The 25,104-nt window shown below is 46.0% G+C and overlaps 1 protein-coding gene across 3 annotated transcripts in view; it reads right to left on the bottom strand.

Annotated features, from left to right (window-relative positions):
• Positions 1-611: 611 nt before the first annotated feature.
• LOC139670295 (voltage-dependent T-type calcium channel subunit alpha-1I-like) overlaps positions 612-25,104 on the bottom strand; it is a 29,128-nt gene continuing 4,635 nt past the window's right edge. Inside the window, exons 5-21 of one of the 3 annotated variants that reach the window (XM_071551804.1) lie at positions 24,674-24,858; positions 24,227-24,353; positions 23,006-23,131; positions 22,462-22,551; positions 21,817-22,009; positions 20,560-20,711; positions 18,178-18,287; positions 17,445-17,578; positions 16,640-16,710; positions 12,696-12,774; positions 12,030-12,151; positions 10,939-11,277; positions 10,175-10,321; positions 5,964-6,080; positions 5,417-5,585; positions 4,438-4,634; positions 612-2,638 (exon numbers count right to left, since the gene is read on the bottom strand). In XM_071551804.1, the coding sequence (XP_071407905.1) occupies positions 1,937-2,638; positions 4,438-4,634; positions 5,417-5,585; positions 5,964-6,080; positions 10,175-10,321; positions 10,939-11,277; positions 12,030-12,151; positions 12,696-12,774; positions 16,640-16,710; positions 17,445-17,578; positions 18,178-18,287; positions 20,560-20,711; positions 21,817-22,009; positions 22,462-22,551; positions 23,006-23,131; positions 24,227-24,353; positions 24,674-24,858 (3,060 nt within the window). In that variant the 3' untranslated portion in view covers positions 612-1,936. The remainder of the gene's footprint in view (positions 2,639-4,437; positions 4,635-5,416; positions 5,586-5,963; positions 6,081-10,174; positions 10,322-10,938; positions 11,278-12,029; positions 12,152-12,695; positions 12,775-16,639; positions 16,711-17,444; positions 17,579-18,177; positions 18,288-20,559; positions 20,712-21,816; positions 22,010-22,461; positions 22,552-23,005; positions 23,132-24,226; positions 24,354-24,673; positions 24,859-25,104) is intronic. The other 2 variants (XM_071551805.1, XM_071551806.1) reach the window with 2 other exon arrangements.

Here is a 25,104-nt window from a genome sequence, read left to right as displayed (position 1 = left end):
GATGGAAAAAAAGGAAGCCCTGCTCTTTCTCAGTGCACCAGCCTCCAAACCTTCTCATCTCCATTGGGCTGCTATCCTGCCCCCACTGCCGTTCCCATGCTGTCTTCTCTGACACACCTTAGTGGAACTTCCCTGAGGCGGTAGATGACATCTGAAATTCTTTGTCCCCCTCAGGTGTCTGGTTTTCCTACCCACCTGCCAATCTGGGCAGGGTACAAAACCTTGGAGCTGGTGCAGGAGGAGATTCAGGCAGGCCCTGCCAGCAAGGAGACTTGTGCTGCTGTACCTCTGGAAAATCAGGGAGCAATACAGCCTCTGGAGGCCTTGCTGCAACCACACTGGGAGAGGATTGTGTTCGCTGGACTAAATCCTGGATCCTGAGGCAGGCCATGGTTTGAGGAGTCGATCTGTCCTTGCCCTCCACACTGCACTCCTCTCCACTCACTGCCCTGTAAGGCAGAGACAAGGAGAGCTGCAGTTCTCCTGGTCTCTCACCTGTCTCTCCAGCTGGTGAGACAGTTAGCCTGGACACAACACACAAAGTTCCTTACAACTGTGAACACCCCTTCCCCCGCCCCCCCCCCTCCCCCCCATATTCCATGGTTGGCAGTGAGCAGGACTCTGTCTGAGCTACACCGATGCAAACCAGGAAAACATCAAAGGACGATGATGGAGAGGACACAGAGTCACCATTGAGATGTAGGGACTTCCCAATGAAACTTGGAACAGGGTTAGCCCTCAGCCAAGTAAATGATTGTGTTTTGGGTTGTTAAAGCCTCCTTTTCTTTTAAGTACTTTTAATATTCTAGTTTTTGTTTACTTTTAATATATATAGCTATAGATACAAAAATAGCAGATAGGTTTTTCTAGGGTTGATTTTTGCACCTTTGGGCTTCTAAAATAAAATATCACAATTACTGTAAATAAAAGGGGGGAAAGTTCATCTATCCACTTTTTACCTCCCACTTTCCTTCCATAATGCCTCTCCCATTTAAAATTTCCCCATGAGTCTTGTAATTTTTTTCCTTAGCAGTTTTCTTTGGAAAATGAAAAAGACAAAACCAACAAACCAACAACAACAATATGCCATGTAGCCTCCGTCCCATCCTCCCATGATCATGCCTGCTGTGTTCATACATTCCCTTCATAGCAAGGCTTTTCACCTCAAAACGTTTCCTGTGCCCCATGGCTGTTTGCTTTTCCCTGCTGCTTGGGCCAGATTTTCACCTGCTGCAAATCAGCGTGAATCCACCTCGAGCCAGAGCTCTGCTGCTTTACACCAACAGCACACAATCGGGTTTTGCCAATTTACGCTTGCCCTGAAGATCTGGCCCACAATTTTTAATGTCTGAAATGGAAGCATGGACAATAAGGAAGTTCACAGAAACAGGCAAGGAAAGCCTCAGGTGCTCTTTCCTTGCTGCTCACTCTGCTTCCCTTCCCTTTGCTGCCAACCCTGCCTGTTTGGAATAGCAGCTCCTTCAGCCCCCTTCCCTTGCTCTTCTGTAGTGCTTTCTGAAATTCATAATCTCTTGGTAAAAAAAATAAATAAATCAATCTCTCTATATATGTATATGTATATAACTAAACTGCTGCCACTTGGCAGACAACCTGGCTGGAGGGGCCTGGCCCCCAGCCCCACGGCCTTTTCTTGTCACTAAAGTCTCTGTGGTGATGGTCCAGGTCTTGCCCTTAGGCAGGACTGTTCCCGTATTGCTTGCACTCTCCCATGCCTCTGAGGTACCTTACCAGAGTATTTATTTTATATATATATATATACATATATATATATTTACGTATATATATATGTTTATAAATTTTTGTTTGCCTGCTTCTTTTTCTTGCAAATCCTTTGGAATTGCTGCTGGGGAGAAGCTAATGTAACATGCTTCCCATACCAGCAGCCAAAAGCTCTCTCCCTGCACCTCAAGGACCCTCATCTATTTCGCTTGCTGACTCCGTCACCCAGCTCCAGCTCAGACGGGAGCGGGGAGCTGCGGTCCCCTGTCCCCAGTCTGCTGGGGCTGTCTGGCTCCAATCCTTGCCTGGGTGAGGGGGTGTCCTTGCAGAAGTCCGTCACCCAGGAGGGCATTGAAAGGAAGCCTCGAGGGTCAACAGTGTAGAAGGGCTTGGCGTGGTGGGTGGTGAGACGGCGGGGCAAGGGGCTGGCGTGGAGGCTGCTGGTGCTGCTGCACTTCTTCACCACGGTCAGCCCTGGTGGTGGGGGCGAGAAGAGGGAGGTCAGCGAGAGGCTGCTGAGGGTCTCCGAGGGCTCGCTGTTGTTGCCACCCCCCCGCAGGCTGCTGCCCGCCCCCTCCTCATCAGAGGGGTCCATGGAGTCATGGTGAGTGCAGCCAGGACTGGTGCTCCCACCGCTGCTGTGGCTGCGCTGATGGCGACACATGCTTCGCAAGTTGAAGAGCCCCCGGCCCCGCAGGCTGCGGCGGCGGGAGGCAGGGGAGAGGGGCGCTGCCAGGGGTCTTTGGCTGCCCGCAGCTGGCATGGGACACAGAGCCACTGGGAGGTCGAGGGTGCACTGGGGAGAGTCGCTGAGATTGAGGCTGTCCTCCAGTGTGGTCTGCAGGCTGCCCGCTGAGCTGCTGCTCCGGCTATCCAGCGAGGTGTCACTCTCAGGCGGCTGGGGAGCAGGAATATGAAAACTGAGGTCTCAGGAAGAAGACGGACAGTGGGCAAGTGACTTTGCCTAATTTATTTTACGATTACTTTGGGATGTGAAAATAAACTACAAGAAGGGGGAAAAACTCTGATTCCTCTCTCACTCTCCTCTGCTCGTGAGGGCAGCTATAAATCCCCTAAGCAAGGCTATGAAGCACCACCCATGCAGCTTGCCTAGGGGATTTCCTTCTAGGTAAGGAAGAGGAAAAGTTTCAGTATTTTGGACTGATTTCATTCCAATCCAGGATGAATCTAGATATCCCATGTGAAGTGCTCCACCAAAGGGAAGGGATGCTGGTGAGTTGTAAGTTCTGCAGTCTCTGCCACTAGACTGTCCCTGAGCACTGATGGTCCAGAGGGCAGTGGAACAAAGGTTCCCCTTGGGTCCTCACTCATAGCTTCCCTATAAACCTGCCATACAGGCTGTGAACACATCAGAATTATCATCTGGGCAGGAATCAGAGGACTTCTGTACATAGACCTCCCCTCATTAAAAAAATAAACAATACATGGGAAGAGAAAAGAGGGCTTATGGTTCTTCTGATCAGCATTAGCAGCAGTGATGATATTGAAGGCAGAAAGGTGGGGTTCCCTTCCAGCAGGAATAGGAAACAGCCCTAATTTCCTTGTATCAGGGCTCAGCTAGTTAAGCTGCGTTTCAGTTGTTTATAGGAAATTGCCTGCACTATGCGATAATCACTGAGACACTGCACTGGGAATAAAACACATAGGACTGGAAGCAGTTTCCTAAACCACATTAATTCAAGAGAGACTGCATCACACAATCAGAATTTTACCAATTTTTCCTTTTACAACAATTCAGTAATTTTGTCCCATTGGTATGTCAGCTCCAGAGCTCTTCCTCTTCCTGTCTTAACTTACACCACAAGTTTCAACACATGAACAACTCACTGGTCTCAGATTAAGGCTTAATTTATCCTTGGTGAATTTATACACATTTGTATTGTACCAACAGCGTCTGTCACATATGGCTGGATAACATCTGATTTTATTTTTTAGTTTATCTGGAATGGAGTATCCCTGTTCATGGAGTATCTTCCAAGAACAGTAACAGGGATCTCTACTGGGCTTTCATCTCTGCCTCCTCTGCTCTTCAGAGACACTTGATCTTCCCCCAGTGCTTTTATTCTTCTCTTTCACTAGTGAGAAATAGCTGCTTTTTCAGAAAGAGATAGCACCTTTCTGGGATGCGAAAGCTAAGTGGGCAGGGGAAAACAGTGAGCTTAGGGACATAGTGTGTGGATGTGGCACTAAGGGCTGTGGAGGTGGGGTAAAGCCTGTTTCAGCCAAGGTGAGTGATCTGGAGTCACAGTGCCAAGAGGACCTGAGGAGGCTGTGCAGCTGTCATCTCCCTGGCTCACACCATGGCTGCTGTGCACGCAGGTGTCTGCAGCACACTCAGTGGCAGGGACCCAGGGCAGAGCTACAAAGTGATGTGATTTCATCTTCATGTGGGGTTCACTGCAGCTGTCAAGCTATTTGTTGATCCAAAGCAGAAGAACATATGACTTGATAGGGTAAAAGCTATACAACACCCCTTTGCTATACTACCCTCTCTTCTTCCCAGCCCTCTTGCATTCTGCAGTCCACTATGCTCCTCCAACAGAACCAGGTTTACCCAGCCCATGACCACAGCTGCCCTTCTCTTTCCTTTGCCCTCCTACTCCTCCTTCAGACCCTTCTGTTTGGGTGTGATGTGATAACTGAGTTTTCCTAGGAGAGGGAGGCAGGGTTCCTCACCTGATGAAGAAGTGAACAGTTCATACTTGGAGATCTCAGTGATGCCCATGAGCCCTGCAGAGAGATCTTAGGAAGGTTGTGTGGACTGGAGACCTTCTCAGGTTCTGTCTGGGTGGCAGAGATGGCTGGGTGGAAAAATTCTGCTGGTACAGGTAACAGAGGGCAAGATGCACCTGGAGAGAAGGGGCTGGGAGGGACTGACAGAACATCAAAGCAAGGGGAAGAGGACAGAAATAGGAAAAAAAGTTTGAATCCTCTGATTTGATTTGATGCCTTTGGTGCTGTTACACTGAGGGTCCTCCAGTCCAGCGTACAAAGGATATTCAACAACATGTACTCCTGACCCAGAAACCTCAGTCTGGTATTGAGACCATGGATCCCACTTCTTGTACAAAAATGTGCACCAGACCTGGAAGACCTAACACAGCTCAGAGTCACAAAATAACAGCCCAGCCTGCCCCTGCTGTTGTTCTCACAAAGTATGTATTACTGCCAAAGGATTTTCACTCCAGATCCTGCAAGGCAAGAGATGAAGGGAGATAAATAAAGTGGTGGTTTGGGAAACCTGGGGACCACAGGAGACCAGAGTAGAACTGGAGCACTTCCACCAAGGACAGGCATGTGTTACATATTCCCTGAACCTGTACCTGCTGCTGGAGGCAGCAGCATTTTACTGAGCTGAGTGAGCACAGTTAATCCAGCTGGCATGTCCCCACTCTTCTCTGACCATGCATAGGCACACAGTTGTGAATGGGGATCAGCTCTTTTACAGTTCTTCACATAGTTATATCTAGCAGCTAAAGAAGGAACTGCTCCTCACACCATTCCTGAAGACCAGCAAACAAAGCTAATTGCTGTTTAGTGTAACTCCATGTCACATTAACTCCATTCTTGGCAGAGGTGAGGCAGAGGAAAGACAGATGAGCTGAGCCAACCCACGCTTTCAGCAGACCTGGAGAATGATGAGAACTGTGCTCACCTTTGGTACTTTCATGCTTTAGCCAAGACTGGACTGGGTTGAAAGAAGTAGTCTCCATTTCACACAGGTAATTGTCAGGGTTTGTAGAGCCATCCTCACTGGATATTGGGAGCAAGCATTCCCCAAGATTGTCTGCCCCACTGGAGTTGGGGCTGTCCTGGCCATCCTGCTGGAAAAAATTGAGGACAAAGCCTTGTGAAATCTAATGACAGATGGTAGAGCAGACTTATCAAAGTCTTAAAAAGAGCTCATTCTGATAATACCCTCAAGCTAGCTAAGAGATGCTCAGTTTTCCCACCAAAATTTCCTTAATTTAGACTCATCCAGAGGACATTATTAACAGTAGTGAAGAGAACTTTCAGAAACATACATCGTTTTGTTCTCTTCAAATCCTTCTCCATGGTATGTCTCTATGGAGAAGCTCTTGAAAAATGACTAGAATTATATTCCTCAGCAGGGACACTTGGATGGATATAGAGCAATTGAAACGAGCAGGGGCATAAATACAGTGCATAGTGTAACATGCCCATGACCACCTGGGGCTGACCTTGGTCTCCTTAGGACTCAGATGAGAAGTGTTTTGATTGTCTGACTCATCTCCTAGAAGGATGGAAGAGGACTTGTCTGAGTTGAGGGATAATGCTTCCATTTCAGCTAGCTGGACCTGCAGGAAGAGAAAGGAGCTATCACAGGTCATGCCTGGCATCCACAATTCAAGAAGTCACACTGTTCATGGTGGATAAGTGAGAGCCTGTAGACCCAAATTCAATTTTAGGTTATATTCCTTGGATACATCAGGAACTGCCTAACCCAAAGCTGGGCTGGGCAGGAGAATTAATTTTTTAAGGAAGGTTGAGTATACAATATGCAAGCAGCCCACCACCAGTCCATGCTCCTCTAGTGCCAGAACTGGAGGAATAAGTCCTGAATTTTTCACAGCCATACAGTTGGCCCAAGGCCCTGCAAGTAAAGCCAGGCAGGCAGAGGGCTCCCTCAGGCCAGTAACAAGGCAGCCTGCTCTGCTGAGGGATGAGGAGTGAACCCCTCTCTCTGAAGGTACCACAGACAGCCCTGCTTAAACATGAAGGTGCTTTCATTCCAGGGATAGTCATGCCTCTTGCAGTCCATGCCAGTATCATGCGTTTCATATTCTCTTACCTTCATTACTGAAACCCTGTTTCCCTCCAGCTGTCCTGAGTCCTCCCTCTCCCCTCCCCTCTAACCTACCCAAGACCTCACCTAACACTGTCTCCCATTCTGCTCTCTATCCCTAAACTCACTGCTCCCACTCACTTATACTTGCACTCTCTTGCTTTCTGAAAACAAGTCTGACAACTGCATCTTTCTTATTCTTGTTCCTCTGCTCCAGTCCCATTGCTTGACTTTGCTTAATATTTTGGCCTGTTTCATACTACATGTGTCCCTCTCCCATCCTCTTTCCTCCAAGCTTTCAAACCCCCTCTGCCTGACAACTGTTTCTCACAATGTCTGAAAAGCCTCTCCATTTTCTACTAGACTAAGCAGTTGCTCTGTCCCTCCTGTGCTTGGATTTCTGTCACTGGTCTCTAGAGTCCCACCAGATCACACCAACAGCAGATAACTCTTGAGAGCTATATTCTGTGTTGCATCAATGACGACAGCTTGCTTTTTGGCTGTGTATCTTTCTGGCCATGTGGTTGTGTTTGCAAGAGGCGGGTACATTTTTTGTGCCATGACAGCAGGTAAAACATTTGGAGAGAAGATTCTTTTGAGCTGGAAGTTTAGTGGCTTATGCCAATGCCAGAGTGGAAGAGGTCTCCATCTGAGGGATAATGCACTTTAAACAAACAGGATGGAAAACCAGGGCAGGATTTAAACAAAGGGCACAAATTATACTCTTATGTGAAGTATTCTGACACAGGCACATGGTGCTGTTCCAATATGAAGAGAGCCCAACGCTGACAACTGCTGCTCAGAGCACCAACACACAGAGAGCCCACAATGAACTTATACCAAACACTCTACACAACCACCAGTCAGCAAGTACTTGTATAGAGAAACAGTGTCTTCATTCTGTCCTACTTGGTGTGTGTGTACTCATCTATTACTCGCCTAAGAGGTTGTTACACCGGAACAACCTTACAGCTGTGCTTGTAGAGACAGGAGCATGAAACATGGTAACAACTGTGACTACCTTCTCCATCCATAAAAAAGGATTTCAACAAAAGCCAGAATAGCCTGTTTGTCACTGTACTGCTTGCTTGCGAATTCTGACCACCCTGGGATCTACACAAAAAACATAACCAACAAAGTCATGAATTGATAAACTGCAGGTGTGGAAACACATTTCACTAGTACTCACTGACAAACTCCTACCCATATATAAACACGCTTCAGCCACCAATAAATAGATGCTCATCAACCATCCCAAGAATGAAAGGGTAGCAACAACAAGAGAAGAGGTTAGCACCATGAAAAAAGGAGATTTTGTCCTTATTGCTTCCTTTGCTGTAGAATACTTTAAAATCAGTTAACTGAAGATGGGGAACAAAAAAATTTTTAAAATTACACTGGGAGGAGAAGGGGCTGTTCACTAGATCACAATCCATGAAAAGTGCCAGGAACATCAGTCTGAGACACTGAACCATGCACACATATCCCTCAGAAAATAACTAGTTGCATATATTTTATAAACAGATCCGCGATTACAAAAATTCTTAATTGTACAAATAATTGGTTTGAAAATAGAGTGTCAGGAGCATAACTGGGAAAGGCACTGAGCACTTCTGCTCAATGCCATGTAAAGCTTAGCACATATTAATAAGTTTGAGCATGTGTTTAAATGTTTTGTCCATCCACTGTGCTCAGCATCTTGATGAGTTAAACTACCCATGAAGTCAGAGTGAACGTTTATTGGCTAATAAGTCATTTTTGTCACAAGGGTAGAGTTAAGGGTCATAAAGGGGACAGCAAGTACATGGTTTTTTTCTAATACACATGTATTGAAGAGGACTAGATAAAACTTGTTTTGCCTATGTAAGTTGCTGTCAGTTGCTTCTGAGACTGTACAATTCTGCCTGTGTGTACAATACCTATTTGAATATGTTGATGTAGCAGAGTACACTCTAATTCAATGACTATTGTGTTCCTGATGTTAGCTATGTCTCCATATAGTTTTCTTCTGTGGAAATTACCTCTTTTTTTTTTAATATGAAATATGAAGAGATGGCCATGATCAATCATGATTAAAATCCTGAAGTGTAATTTCAAATCATATGGTCAGAAATAACATATCTACATTTTTCTTACTAAAGTTATTCTTGCATATATAGATAATTTATTTTCAAATCTACATTTGAGATGTATTGAAATGCCAATTTTGAAAAATAATTTATGGCTCTCTAACAACTATTAGAAAATATGATCTAAGAATAATTCTGCAGTTGAGATTTTTAGAAGGTTTTGAAATGTAGCAACGTAGCTGCACTTGACTTAACTTTGGGATAATCATTCTGGAATGCCTTAGGAGGTCTCATTTCCAGAGAAAGCTGAGCATCAGTTGCAGAACATAAGGACTTAAGTAAAAGAGTGGAAATTGCAGTTAATTGAAAACCAGTTATTTAGTTGTATTAATGTAGAAACCATTAGTGAAGTGTTGCAATAATGATAAACTACAGGAATGTTTGCATTTTGATACTTTCAAAGGGAAGCTATGGGGATGAGCAGATAGCTGAAAAACTGGGAAAAAATTAGAGCATCAGAACTAGGCATCTGAAGCCAAACAAAACACTGTTTTCTTCAAACAGGAATAGAGTAATCTGCCAATAAGAGCTCATTTTCCAAGTTTTCTTGTGTCTTCATAAGCGACAGCAACATATCAAGTTAGTTAAGGGGAAGCAGAAGATGAAGTCTGTCCACTGATGTACCAATTTACTGTAAGATAAGCCACACTACCGCTACGAATCTGACCACACAAAATTGGAACACTTAAATCCAATAAAATTATTTCAGAAATAAAATTTCAGAAATAACCTATTTCCTCTCAGACTACTTTTTTCCTGAAGTTTCACAATCTGAAAAGACTAATAGTTTAGGAAGTAGTTTTCCAAAATATCTACCAACTTTAGATGCTCAAGTCTAAGCCATTTGGTGCCCTACTCTTAACAACAACCCATTTGGATAACACACTTTCTCAGTGGGCCCATTTTTATTTAGTTTTTGCTCAAACCAATTAACTGGTTTTCACCACAAACCAATCCTTGCTTGCAGACTGTGACTCTATTCAACAAGGCATTTAAACATGTGCTTAATTCATCAACCTCAACAGGGAATAAGCAAACATATGCTTAAAACCAGGACAAAACACATGCTTAAATCTCCCATGGAATTGCTCCTGAGTGCTGTCATTGGGGTGAGATCCTTTGAGTCCTCTGTACAACACGAGCTTGAACTGATCCTTTTCTTGCCAAATTGAACACAACAAGAGCTGCCAGGGTGCCTTCATAATAATTTCTCCACAGGTCATTCAGTCCCTCCTGACCTGTGTCCTGTTATGTCTCACTTTTCCACCACCTCAAACGTCCACCTGTGGCTGTAGGGCAGGCCAGTACTAGAGGCAGTATCAGCACTTCACAACAAACAACAAACACAGCTCCACAAGTTCTACTGTCTACACAATCTACAGTCAGGAGCACACATCAGACGACCTGTGGGCATGTGGGTGTGGGTATGCAGGTCTTGGGGGGAGAGTCCCCTCACGCATCCTCGTACGCAGGTTACCTCTTGCTTGTCATGGTTACACTTCTCGCACATGGCCGGCGAGGAGTAATGGTGGAAGACGGAGCCCGATAGGTTATCGATGATCATTAACTCCCCGTCGAAGGAGTCCTTAATAATTAAAGAGACACTGTCCAGCCATAAGTTCTCCTAGGGGACAAGAAAGGGGGGAGGACGGGAGAGATCATTTTAAGAATGTCGAGTTTTTTGCTTTAAAGTTTCATGTGAGTTTGGGGCTGGGTTCTCCACCCTGACTCATCTGGAGCAGCATCTTGTTCTGCAGGTACTTGCACAGGGTCACTGGGGGAACACTTGCTCCATAGGTTGTGTAAAGGTGCCAGAGTTCAATGCGGAAAAAAAAAAAAAGAAAATGAGGGACAGTTTTCACTCACTTTCAGTGCACCACAGCACTGCTCATGCCTCCCTTCCAGCTCTTCTGGAGTGCCTCACTCTTGTTCTGCCATTTCCCCTGCACTCTCCTGAGCTCCCCTCTCAAATTTGCTCATACCACACCTTTAGCTAATCTGCTCCATCCCTCCTCTGCTGGCCCTTAGGCTCCTACACCATGATGACAATGAATAGGACACACTGCTGTCACAGCCTTGCCCCTACACCATGCTACCAACTCAAAAGTCTACTGCTGAAAGCAAACCTCTCACCCTGAAGTGGAAGACTGCTACTGCTAGGCCCTCAGACACTTAGGCTGCCCAGCTTCTACCCACAACTACTTACTTCAGTCTGGTTAGTAAGCTCAAAGATGTACTCACCTGGGCTGGAGAGTAACATCTCATGCACAGATGTCCTTCGGGATCTGTTCTGCCACCACCACCTCCTGTTCCTGCTCCTTTTCTCTGTCCTGAATTTGGAGAGCCAGACTTGCGGGAGCACAGCCCATGAGCAATTTCCAGCTCAAGCTCAGCGTCCATCTCTGCATCCTCCTGGGCCTCCTTGTTGCTGTCGTCGAGATGTTTCATGAGCACAGCTACCACCACATTGATGAGGACAAACTGGGCTGTGAGCACAAAGCTGACAAAGTACAGTGGGGAGATGAACTGCAGGTTGCTGAGGCAGCTCCGGTCATCGTGGCTGCAGTCACGCAAAGTATCCTTAGGAGAAGTTGGGTTTGAGGGGGAAGGATGGAAGGAAGGAAAAACTAAAGTAAGAATAGAATATTGGTTGCTGTTTCTGCCAAAAACCACTGATTGCCAGCAGAAAGAACAAGGCAAACACTTCTATCACTCCATACCCTTTGGGATAATGAGGTTCCCAAAGAATCTGGGACACTACCTGTGCATATGCTGTGTGCTTCAGAGCAAAAACATCCAAAGATATATGGAACAAACTACTCTCAGATCATCACAGGTTGCTGCCACTGTAGCCCCAGACATGGGAGCAAGACCCAAAATGAGCAGTCTAGTACTGCCTTCTCCTCTCCAGACTCAAAAGCGCTAAAGGTGATCAAAGAACTTTCTTTTCTCTATGTCCTCTGAAGAAAGTATTTTGGATTCTCCTGGTATGCTCTACAGATGGGTGCCATGTCCAACACACATGTTCTATGCTCAGCTTTAACAACAGACCTTAGTACAGTGGATATTTCTTCTTAGCCTGGACAGTCTTCTTGTTCGTCCCAAGAAAAACTGACACTTTCTCAATCAGATGTCTCTAGGATTAGATGAGCCCAAGGTTTGAGTAACCACAGTGTGAAGAGAGACTCTGGACCAAATAGGGACCTTATCTATCAACCTAGCTTCTGTACTCGCTCCTTCCCTTTGTCAGCCCAAGCGTTGCTGAACAGGACACACATCAGAATTTCTCTTCCCACACAAGTAGGAAATCCTTGCCCCAAAGGTCTAATTACCTTCATGATCCCGTTCCAGTTGTCACCTGTGGACACCTGAAAAAGTGTGAGGAAGGCCATCCCAAAGTTCTCAAAGGTAGCATGACGGCTCATGCCTTCACAGGGGTTGTCATCATTGCATACTGAAAAAAAGGAGATCACAGCACCCAGTGGAGGACACACTACCAGCCCTGAGATCAGCAATATGAACTCACAACCTGCAGACCTAAGGCAATGGTATCAGCACCCTGCCCAACAGTTGGCTGTGGGCCATCAATATAGAAAAATCCCTGATGACCCAGCCCTGGGATATCACGCAGCGTACTCTGATGCTCGGGGGTATCCTCCTAACACATCATTGTGCTGCCTTTCTCCTTGATCAATATTCCATGGCAAGAGATGTAAATAAACTTTACCCAACTTTTCCTTGTAACCTTAAAGGCAACATCAAGGAATACAGTGCCAGAAATGCAAATGCTTAAGAATATAAGAGAAACTAGAGGCTACTTTTATTATCTTAGAATATTAGGACCACAAAAATTTAGAGGGAAATTCCTATCACGTATGCAGAAGCAAGAATAAAGTCCATCAAATAATTCAGTCTCTTTATTGAAGAGTACTGATTTTGAGCAACCTTAACCAGCAGGTCTGTAGCTCACACAGCAGCATGGCCTGCTCGAGACTTACCCAGTTTTCCAAAGAGCTCCACTCCTAGAGCAGCGTAGATGAAAAAGAGGAGCATGAAAAGAAGTCCAAGGTTTCCCACCTGAAAGCAAACGGCATGGTCAGCCTATCCCAAAACCCATTTCTATCTGTACAGTCAAGTGTTTCTGCCTTTCAAAGTCTGAAGAGAACAGCAGCAAATTCCCAATGTACAAATGAAAACAAACAATTGCTCAGCACTAGGGAAATCATCAGTTGTGGCTCTAGTTGCAGCTGGACTTGAAGGATGCTCTTTATCCAGTTGTCTCCACTCCAGCACAAGCTCTGGTCAGAGCTGACTGAAGCGTGCAGTTTCTGGGACAGGTGAAACAAGCACATTGGAGCAGAGGCACAGAAGGTGAAGCCAGCTTGGCTTGGGTGAAGGACAAGCTATGAGTCACAGCATAGAGACATATCCTGCAGTGCTATATGTCCCTCCAAACTGCCTAAATCCCTTGAAGTTATGATCATGCGAAGAGTGCAAGAACAGTGTTCCATGGAGAGAGAGGCACAGGTACACCAGTTCCTGCCGTGAACCTGGAAGAATACGTGGGGCAAAGCACCAGCTACAAGTGGAGGTTGCATCAAGGCTTGTGAGAGGAGTAGGCAGGTGGGAAGGAAGAAGGATAAAGACACTTTTAAGATGGTGCCGAGAAGGAGGAGAAGAGAGGAGACTATGAAGGAGTCAAGAGAGGAAGCAGAGCTACCTTTGCATCTCATGAATAATAGGTCAAAGCCTGATTTCTGGACCTTCACTGGCTGCTGTTCGGAAACCTTCCCATGCAAAGATTGCTTCTTAATGGTGCAAAAATGCAGCAGTGCCACCAGCAATATGGGCACTGCCACCCAGTCCTCACTCTGCCAAATCACTGCTTGTCTCAGAATCTCCTGCCTCCCCATATGGGGGGGGCAGTCAGACTATATGTGAGGAACAGGAGTGGGTTTTGGAAGACGTAGGTTGAACAGTAGCAGAAAATACCAGTAATGGTTAACAGAGCTGGTAGAACAAGAAAATCAATGGAAAAATTAAGTACCTAACTGGTATATAGGTATTTTTTAAAAACTGAACAGTTTGTGGTCTGAATGTGTGTGGTCACCAGGCCTTTGTTAGGATCATCCACTTCAAGAGTCTAATTTAGTCATTTCAACTGCTGTGTCATCCAAATTCAGGAGAGAAATAAATGATTCAGCCCACCCACTCCCTGGGGCTGCCAGATCCTGGCTCCCTTCAGTGGAAGAAATTATTTCTGATGACTAAATTGAGCACCATAGCTAAAACAGTGAACACACACCACTGGGTCTGTGTCTACAGGGCATTAAGAAAAAGAAGTTAATAAAGCTTAGCTAAAGACTACATTTCCAAAAGGCTCTTTAAAATTAAAGGTCTATTCACTATTAAGAATTGCTGCAGTATAACAAAGACAGGAAGGGAGTCGAAACAGGACAGCTGGAGATGCCATTAGCAAGCCAAAATCCCTGATATGAGTCTGTGCTCTAGGAACAAAAAGAGAAAGGTCAAGAAGAGGAAAAAGTGCAAGGGAAAGGACAGCTTATTTTAAGCTGCTTCTTTTGGCAAAGCCAAGAATTCTTGGAAAATAATATTGCAGATAATGCAATTGTCCCCCAAAGACCCAGTGTAAAATATGGACACTAAATTTATTCTTTTAATGGTGAAACTGGTGGATGTTAGTCCTTTAAGCATGGACATTTACACAACTTTAACTATGAAGTGATTTTTTTATCCCTGTTACACAATCTTATTAAACAAAGTCAACCTGTTATAGGAGGAAGTAAAAGCCAGTCAATAGGAAGGGCATTGATCACAGGCTTTGATGCTGAAGGGATTAAGTACTGCTTGTTATTACCTCCCAGGAAATACCTAGACGCCAAACCTTCAGACATCTGCTTATTTTGTGGCAAGTAGTAGTGACCTAGGCAGTTAAATGCCACCCTGATGTCTGATCCCATCAGGTCTTGGAAGCTTAGCAGGGTCAGCCCCGGTTCGTACTTGGATGGGAAACCTCCTGGGAATACCAGGGGCTGTAGATTCTAGTCCTGAGGCCTTCACTGTCACCGTCCAAGCTCGCTTGGCCAAGGCAGATGAACCTTAGGAGTTAAACAGTGGAGCCAGTTCTGTGCACGCTGTACCTCACCTAAAATATCCACTGCGCAGGCTGGAAGGGCACACCCACGTGGGGAGAGCCCTTCCCAAATCTTCGTTCGTGGAGCCCAGCCATGATGATTAGTAACCTCCAAAAGACCTGACCTACCAACTTGGTTAGCAAAGGAGCTGTAGGTAAATGGGAGAGAGAAAAGTCAGAATTTATAAAGTATGGAAAAATATACTTGTAGTTTGTGGCTAAGACCAGGAGTAGGGACTCATCCTGAGCAAAGCACTTCACCATCTGATGACTCAGCTTCTCCATGTACATGACAGGGATGTGAATATTTCCTCCTCTCTTATTTATTGTCTATATTTTGTGAATAGAAGTTGAGTCCCCTTACCAAGGGTTTCTGGATACTCTTTCATACAGCTCTTAATATCTGTGTGCATTTATCTGGGCTGTAGAATAAACATGCTACAGACATGCAGACACTGGATCTGAAGACCTGCTCTGTTCCAGACTCTTGCCTGAAAAAAATCACCTCTTGTAGCTCCTGGAATGGAAAACAGCAAGATGCAAAGAAGTTTCACTGGGCCAGCAGAACCAGAACTAATAAATGTTACTGGTTTAAAGTTTCCTGCTATAAGAACATCCTTAATCTCCTTCTATTGTCCAGTGTATCTCAGTCCACAACTATCCTGAATGATATATAATATGCTACATATGAATTATTATTATTGTTTTTATTATTAATAACCACAAGTAATTATTGTTTAACAAAAAGCACGGGAGATCAGACACAGCTCACGATCCATAAAAGAAGCCAGAGTTTCCCCTCTCACTTTTTTTGCCATCAGATTCCTCTAATCCAGATTGGCATTTGTTGTCACCAACATCAAAAGTGAATTCCTTGGGCAACTACTCCTGCTGTTTTCAGATTGATTCTCAGCTCATCATCACTCACCAGCACTGGCACATTAGCTGATAAATCAACTGACAAATGCCTGTGCATTTTGATATCATGCAATATAGTTGCCTTCTCAGGGCCTGCCAGGGGAATGGTCTGATGTATGATCAGTAGAGCCACTTGGTACCATTACTCCTTGCTTAACAATTCTCTCTCAACAATCCAAAAGGAAGGGAACCAGACTCCCTGGCTGCTCATCCATCATGGAGGATACTCACAGTGGGTTTGAAGCCTGTGTAAAGCACCATGTCAGCATCTCATTTGGGAATGGCTGCCGCTCACAGCCCATGAAATCCTTCTGTCTAGCTGTCTTGCAGTAGACACTTAACTCTCAGCTGTGTGAGCCACAAGAGAGCATGTCACTGCTCCTCATACATGAGAGGCTCAGAAACACAAAGGGATCCAGGAGTAGAAAAGAAGAAAAAAAAGGAAGGGGGAGGCACTTGTTAAGAAAAGAAGTGATGAGAGTGTGAATGAAAGAGAGGGAGGGGAGAAGGGAAGGGTGAGAGGGACAGTGACACAGAGATTTCCTTTCCTCCTGAAATGGCTGCCAGTCACTCTTCTCTTCTTATGGAGAGGAGAAAAAGAAGCTGAGGACTTACTGCAAACAGTTACACACTAGCTAGACATGATGGGAAGAAACCTGCCCTTATCCAGGCATCGAGCCTTATTTCTTTCATCCATTGGAGAACAGAGGTGTGAGGTGAGCTGCATCTCCCTGAATGACAAGAAGACCAAGACATGACCTTCAGACAGTCTGCACAACACAGTAGACACTGTCTCTGAGACTACAAGAATCAGCCCTTTGGAAAAAGAGACAGAAAAGGAGAATCTTTTGAGAAGCTGGTCAGTTTTACCTGTGGCAGGGCCTGAACAACCGTATCCAGCAGTGCTCGCATTCCTGTGGCCATCTTCAGTAGCTTCAGAACTGCAACAAGCACAAGAGAATTGTGGTTCAGACTGAGCTCAGAAGGTCTGTCCTTTGTGTGTCCTACTGTTGACAATAGCATAAGACAGATATCCTGTCTCCCCTTACCCTAGAAAAACTGGATTTTCCCCCTCATCCCTCTTCTCCCTTTTGACTGTACAATCCCAGTTATTCTTTCTTATCCTTTTTACTAAATACTCTGCTTCTGCCACCCATGCCTACTGGGCTTCTTCTGCTTCACCCAGGCACTCTAACCAAGTGTTCTTTTCCCAAGCAATATGTACCCCAGTTGTTCCTCTGCTTTGATTTGTCCCTCCATCACTTTCTCTTTCTCCAGCTATCACCATTAACCTGGCTTAGCACACCTTAGCCACCACCAGGAGGATTCACGACCCTGCCTGTGCAAACTTCAACTTGCTTAATGGCCTCTTCTCCACATACCATTGCCATGCTTGCCGCATAACAAGTAACAGAGAAAGTTCAGCTCTCACATGATCTGTCCACCCTCCTAGTCCTTCCCCTCCAAGGGATCCAGAAAGCCTTATCCTCTAGGGTGCCCTTTATCACATCCCAGCAGGATCCCTGTTGGACTGTGACAAAGGACACCACAGAGGCTCCTCCAGAGCTGGGGACAGGGTGAGTCCATGACTTTACAGCTGCTGCTCAATGAGTCATGGCACCAAGTCCCACTCCATGACCACATGTACCCTGCCTCTGGCCAGTGTCTCTCTCACCCCGGGCAATACGCAGCACCCTCATGATCCGGATGATAGTGGGGTTAATTGGGAGAGCAGCATTGATTTCAATCTCTTCCAACGTGATGCCCATGACAGACAGCAGCACAATGGCCAAATCTAACTGGTTCCACCTTAAGAAGAAAAATGGAGAGAATAAAGGAAGATAGAGATTTTCCATTTCCCTGAAAAACAAAGTGAATTGTTTCTACTTTAACCTAGACATTTCTTTATATATGAGTTCAAGCCCCACTCTGAGTCAGCCTGTATGGGCTTTTGCAGACAGAGATATACTTTGCACACACCCTGAGCAGCCAGAGGCAAGCCAGCCTGATTTTTAAGCGTGGAGCTGTGTTACTGTGGTGCTATGCATTGACTAATGGGCTCAACTTTTTATGGCCTTACTACCTCAAATCAACTTTGTTATATATGTTCTGCTTCAGCATGCTCACAGTTTGCCTCAAGGGCAGGAAAAAAAATGTCTCTCTAACCTCATCTCCTTTGCTTTCTAGTCTAACCACCAGATGCCAACCAAGAGGCAATTTTTGGACTACACTCACTATTGCCTTGGCATCGCAAATAGTGCGGGCTAAGGTTAGGCCCATGCTGTGCAGAACTGGGAGGCAGTCAGGGCACTCTACCACCACCTCACACTCTAGATAGGGAACTGTCCTCACAAACTCCACCCCAAACCCAGCTGTCCCACAGCCATGGTTGACAACCCTCTGCTCACCTGTCTTTGAAGAATCGTCGCAGACCAAATGCCACCAGCTTGAGGACTGCCTCAAACACAAAGACGGTGGTGAACAGGTAGTTGCAGTACTTGAGGGCAGTTTCCAGGGACTTTCAGCAGAAAAAGAAGATAAAGAATTTAGGCAAAAGCAACATCAAGCACAGAACTGTGCAGGGACTCTCCTAAGTGCTAGGAATTCATTGTGAGGTGGGGAAGCTGGCCCACGCTTCCAACCTACTTGAATGTGGAGGCTGCCTACTAAGGGCAGCCACCAGCTGGCCCCTCTGCCCCGTGTTCTTCTCATGATCAGTTATTATTTCTTTCTCCTGTACTGTTCAGCACAACAGGAAGGAGGGAGCTATTGCAAGAAAATTCACAAAATACTATCAGCCTTCTCCTTCCACCAGTAGGCTGTGCCACCTGGATGGCAGCTTGTTAGTGGCACTGGCATATCTATGAACCAGGAGTGAAGAACAGACACTACTCCAGTTGATGATACAGGTGTCTTGGGTTGAGCTGGCAAAATGCCAAGTGTCCAAGACAGAGAGAAAGAGTTCCTCCTCCCCCCAACCAGCTAAGGGAAAAAGAAGAGGGAGAGGAAATAAAAACCCTCTAGACCAGGTTTATGCCGAAACTAACTACATGCATTTATACAGAAAAGAGAAAATTAAGAGGAAACTACAATATAACACACACTTACACAAGTTATACATATATAACAAGAAATAACTTCCCACTCCCCAGTTAATACAAAGCCCATTACTCTAGATTCATAAGCACTCTAAATGACACCCTGCAAGAAAGAGAAAGTATAACAACAAAATATTTCTACTTCCCTGAACTCAAACAAAACGTAGCGGCGGTAGGGGCAGGACCTAACAGAAGAGAACAACTGCAGCAGGTCTTCTCTGCACTCCAGCCATGGTGGAACTGAACTAACACCTCTCACTGCTGCCCCATATCTGAAGTTTGCATCATCTGGTATGAAATACTTCCTTGGTTACCCAGTCAGGTGATAGTTGTCTCCCAATCCACATAGATTCTCTGAGCCTGACAATTTGAGGCCTAGCTAAAACCACTACATACAGGTCATCTCTGATGGGAGGAAACCCTGCTGTACCTTGGTCTGGGGCCAGCATATGTCACACCTCTGAGCCATCTGGCTTCTGCTTCTTTTGCATGCTGCCCCTTCTCCACCACCAAGGACTAGTGTGAGCAGTGGGTAGCATTTAGTGGCATTTTGTACTGGAAGGGTTCGAAGAACTTTGAGAACATTGTTTAACAGAGCCTCACAACAGGCTTGTGTGGCTGGACCTGTGTTCCAGGAAAAGGAGCTGAGGAGTAAGGAAGAGGAGTGACTTGTTCAGGAACAAAGGCTTGATGTGAGGATGCCAATAGATAAAAGTTGAGAGTTCCTGCAGAGTAAAACTGGGCACCATCAAGGGCAAGATAAAAGCTGGACAGTTGGACAAGACGCGTAAAAAAAGAGGAGCCTGGTAGTAGATTTGAATGAGGACAGATTAAGTTCATGATCAAATTTCCCTTGGACAACCTGTTCAGTCAACAGAGCTGTCACCTAAACCAAGGGTCTTCTGAAGAGAATACTGAAATGTCACCGAGGAGATGCCATGATGAATGCTTTGTCTACATATGGAGGCAGAAGGCTCCTTTGATATCTGCAGCATACATTTTTTCCATCAAAGGCATCTACAGCTTTGTCAGGAACATTGAGAGGTACATGGTCTTCCCCAGCCAAAGTGGAAAACTTATTTGTCCTCCAAGGTTCTGTACTGGGAATCACCCTCGGAAGCTTAGAGAGGGGCTCTGCTCAGCACTTTGGCCCTGCAAGTTTTCTTACTAAAAAAAAGGTGGCTTGGTAAAGACATTCCATCCCATGACACACAACCAGCCACTCTAGTTCTCTCAGCTCAGGCCAAACGGCATGGGAATTGGACTGATATTTGAAAAATTTATGCAAAGCCTGAAGCTCCCAGGACACTGCTGCTTCCACGACTCCTATTATAGTCCAGGGGAACATAAAAAGCAGAGCAGGTAGCTAAATTTGGGTGACCCACATATCCACTTACTAATATAAAGCACAGAGACTTAATTGCACTGTGCTTTCTAGGGGCCTGACTCTGGCTTAGATGCCTTCTCCCTGTTGATTTTAATGTGTAATAAATGTCTGAGTAGGAACTACCTTTATGGATACATGTGAAACTCTTCACCCAACTTTTTCTACTACATTAACTCTTACAAAATTTTAACAGTAGTTTTTAGAGAGTCAAGTATCCTACTTATGCTGGTGGGCAGAGGTCATCAGAGAGCCGTAGCAAAGTAACAATGTCTAGAGGCAGGGCTTATCTCCATGATCTCACTCACCACAGGTTGGTTGTAGTGCTCCAAGGACATAGTGACCACGTTGAGGCAGATGATGAAAGTGATGAAGATGTCCAGATAGTGGCTGGTGCAGACCGAATGAATAAGGAGGCGTATGGGGCAGTAGGTGGCATAGTACGGCAAACGCTGTGCCTCTTCAGTGGAAAGAGGGATATAGGCAGAGTTAGGAAGAAATTGGAAGAAAGAGAGAAATGGGTAAGAAATATTGAGGAGGGAGAAGTCGTAAGACTGGTGATAGGTGTTGAAAGAAAAGGCAACGAAGGTGGGAGAGAGAAAAACTAGAAAAGGAGAGGTAAAAGATAAGGGACTTAAGAAGGAGGGAGGAAAATGCAAAAAAAAAAAAGGAAAGAAGAAGTGGGGAACATATAAGTAGAAAAAAGACAGGGAAAGGAATGCTAGAAAGAAAATCTGTTAGTCTATGTTTGTGGGAATGGTGCTAAATCGGCATTTCATAACCTGACAAATTAAGATCACTTCTGATAAAAGGCAGCAGATGGTTCAAGGAGAGGCCCTGGGGTGTCACGGGAGAGAGGGGAAAAACTGGAGCAGAGGAAGGGAATGCATGCCCACAGGCTGTGAAAGGAAGAAAATCAACAGTCTGTGTAGTAGGGATGATTTCCAGGGGAAAGTAGGCTTTTGCAATCTTTGACTAAAGGTAACACAGAAGAGGACAGAAACACCAGGAAAAGAGGGTTTCTTTCACCACAGAGGATTTGGATCCTAAGGAGTGACACTTCAACACTGACAGAAAGAACCAGGAACAAAACACAGGGGTCTTCCTCTTTTCTTTTTTTCCCTCTCTCTTCTTGACAGTTGGATTTGGACACACAGGATGGTCTGTCCAGGTCTTCCTTCAACTGCCAGCTGAGTTGCAGGAAGCCTAGGTGGGACTATCCCAAGCCCAGGAGGTGTATCCAATGTGTGCATGCCCAGTGTCAACAGTACACACCAGCATGTACGCCAGAGTATTTTTGGTACATTATCTCCTGAGCAGCAGGATGTTAAAGCCCCAGTGGCTTCCCTAGAGTCCCAGCAGACTTTGTCAGCCAACCCTCTTCCCCAGGCCACCCCAGTGAAGTGTGTAGTGACACAGCAGTGGTGCAGGGAGGAAGGCTGAGAGCATGGCCACAAGCAACGTACTTTGGAGACCAGCCCATTGGGAAAGAAAAAGAAGAGGAAAAGGTTTTTCTCAGAAAACCTTGGCCTACGAACCAACCAAACACTTAGGCTGTGCCTTACTCCTTCGCTTCTTCTCCAAACGTCGCAGGCGCTTCTCCTCCCGCCGGCGCGCCTCCTCGGCCTCCTGGTGCTGCCGGCACTTGTGGAAGTTCTCCACCACCACCCCCACGAACATATTGAGCACAAAGAAGCTGACAATGAGGAGGAAGGAGATGAAGTACAGGAGCATCCAAGGGTTGTTATTGGTCACTGGCTGAAGGAAGCGGGAAAACAGAGGCAGTCATTGTCTTAGCAATAGAGAAACAAGGATGTAATGGGCAGGAGCCCAACAGTTCCTGCTTCACAAGGTATTAAAATAACCATCTGTGGGCCAGGAGGGAGCCAACATGCCTAGAAAGGCACATGGCATCATTTCTCCATCATTACAAATAGATAAAGGCCTGCTATAAGATCCAAACTGAGTAGAGGGTAAGAATTACTACAGACACCCTACTGCACAGGCACAGCTGCACCACCCTACATGAACCAGGCAAGTCTATGGACCTGACCCCTTGCAAATAGGTGAGCAAAGGATTCAGAAGGGCCCTGGAAGGGAGTCTTGGTTTGAGGGAGGTATCTGAAGCAGGATGTTATGTTAAAACATACTTCTGCCTTATGAACTCAAGGAAAAGTGTAAAAAGTCCTTTCACAAGGAAATCTTTGTACCTGCTGGTCAACAGCGACAGCATCTAGTCCATTATACATAATATTGACCCAGCCATCCTTGGAAGCCAGAACAAAGAGGGACATCAGAGCCTGCAACATACAAAGCAAAGCAGATGTGGAGAAGGTGCATCTGGCAGGCAGGGAAAAAAATCATGGGTTTCTAGTCTAACACACACAGCACTGAAATACTCTTCCTGCCTCTGTCTCTGCACACGTCAAAACCTGCTCCTTCCCCTGTGAAGGAGAGGGAGGGGTTGACAGGAAGCCATGTGCAGCTAGACTCACCAGAGAAGAGAGGTTGTGAAGAGCATCTGCTTTGTGGCAGGATAAAAGAGCTGCTGCCACAACTTTTCTTTTCCCTACAACTTGTAAGCATCATCATGATACCAACATGCAGTGATACAGGTTCTGCATGGGTACCCATGCCAAATAACTGCTCCCTCTGGCCCAGGGATCAGGCCTTTCAGGGAGGAGTACACATAGTAGGAGGAGAAAAACCTTCTGCTGGGTTCCCATCAGAGGCAGGGGCTGTGGGCACACTCACCTGTCCCAGGTTGTCGAAGTTGTACTTGTGGTGCACCCACTTGTAGTTGGCGGCCATGCAGTCAGACCGGTTGGTGATGTTCCTGATATCAACTCCCAGGCAGTGGTAGAACTTGCCCTTGAAGAGCTGCAGAAGGGGAATGACCCTATCAACCCCTTTCTCCACTGGGTTCCCCATGCTCCCTGGCATGTGCAAAAGCTCCTGAGATGCTGGGTGGGCTGTAAGACTGCAAGCCATGTGGAGCACAACAGGGACACCACCACCACAATGTAGACCACTGGCTCAAACATTGCTAATGAGCCAGGACCACACTTCTAAACTTACATCCAGCTTTTCAGCCCCCTCCACTCCCCCTGGCCAGCAGTCATTTTAAGTCCTTACCATCTGACAGCGCTTACTGGGTACAAAGGGAAAAAGTATCTACTAACCAGTCCCCTAGAGTAATCTTCCCACCCTGCTTCCCAGTTACAGAAAGTGCTGATGGGAAAAGATCTCATCTGAGGGTAAAGAAACAGAAAAAAACATCCTCCTCTTCTTGTTTACCTCCCTTTTTTTAATTTTCTTTTGGGTTTTTTTGACAAGGCTGAACTGCACTGCTGTGGCTCTTCTGCCCAGGGCTCCTTTCCCCATATGGAAAGCACTGGATTGTGCATTTGTACAGAAGCATCAGAGCAGACTAAGTATAGTATGTTCCCTGAGATGGAAGTAACGCCCACACCCTTGCTCCTCTGCAATGCAACAGCCAAAAATAAAGAGGATTAAATAAAAAAATAAAAGAAGGTTGTGGGTAGATTTAGAGCTCAGAGTGAGGGGGAGAAACAGAGCTGACTGGAGGCAGGGTTCATGCAAGAAGGCACTGAACTGTTTGTCTTTGTAGGCAGGACGTGCTCAGCGAACTCTGTGCTATGCCAGCCCTCAGTTCTCCCATAATGCTGACCCAAACCCTGATCCAGTTCCTGCCAGGTGCAAGTGTCAACTCCTGTCTCTCACATCCAGCAATGTCTGCACTCGGTGAGTGCCTGTCTGTCCTTGCCAAAGGCTATGGTTTCATTATGGAGGGAGACGGCTGGTGGGGGAGAGCCAGTGCAGAAAATTTCCTGGCTTGCCCATGCCTCCTGTTCTACTTTGTTCTCCATGTCTGTTGTAGGAACTGGGGGTACAGGTGCCCATGGTAGTTGGGGTGGGGGCACAAGGGCTGTTTGATGGACAGTTACAACCTACCTGCACACCCAGAATGCCAAAGATGATGAAGAAAGCACAGCAGATGAGAACAATGTTTCCTATGGGCTTGAGCGAAGAAATGAGTGTCTCTACCACCAGCTTCAGGCCAGGTGCTCGACTGATGACTCTGGAAGGGAAGAAAAGTGAAGAGTGATAGAGAGGGACAGGGCAGGGATGTCTGGCCTAAGCTAAGCATTTTCAGCTGCAGCAGACCCTTGCTCTCCTTATGTAGAGATCACCCTCCTGTGACCAAAAAGCCCCTACTCTCCCACTAGTTTGTTGTCTGATGAGGTATCTCCAGCATCAGAGTCATATGGCTAAGGGGAACCTCCCTGTGGCTTACTGAAGACAACAATTTTCCTGTCACAGATGAAACTCATTCTGGGACCCCTCCTGGGGAGAACCAGTGGGAAGAGGAGGCTGAGCAGGGCTCGGTGGGGTTCTGACCGGAGGGGACGTAAGGTGCGCAGCAACCGGAGAACTCGCAGCACCCCCAGGATTTTGGCACCACCAGCAGAGGCCACTGAGACCACAATGTCAATGATAGACACGAAGACCAAGAAGCCATCCAAGATGTTCCAGCTGCTGCGGAGATAAGCCTGGTCCCCAAAATACAGGCCTAGAGAGACCACCTGCAAGAGAGGGGAGAGACGAGGGGGTGAAACGGCTCATCTTCATGTTATTCGGTAGAGGGCAACTGTGGAGAACGTGGGAGGATGGGGAATAGTTATCAATTCCTCATGACATTGAAATGTAATCTCATAATATTTTTCTTTCACCTGGATATTTGTGAAGGAAAATGTCTTTGGGGAAAGTGGTGGCACAAAACTCCAGAAATAATAGGGCCATGGCCTCTTCTCACCCTTTTTTCTGCTTCC

This window comes from Pithys albifrons, chromosome 3 (assembly GCF_047495875.1).
Source record: "Pithys albifrons albifrons isolate INPA30051 chromosome 3, PitAlb_v1, whole genome shotgun sequence".
Taxonomy (NCBI): domain Eukaryota; kingdom Metazoa; phylum Chordata; class Aves; order Passeriformes; family Thamnophilidae; genus Pithys; species Pithys albifrons.
This window is presented reverse-complemented; position numbering and strand designations above follow the sequence as displayed.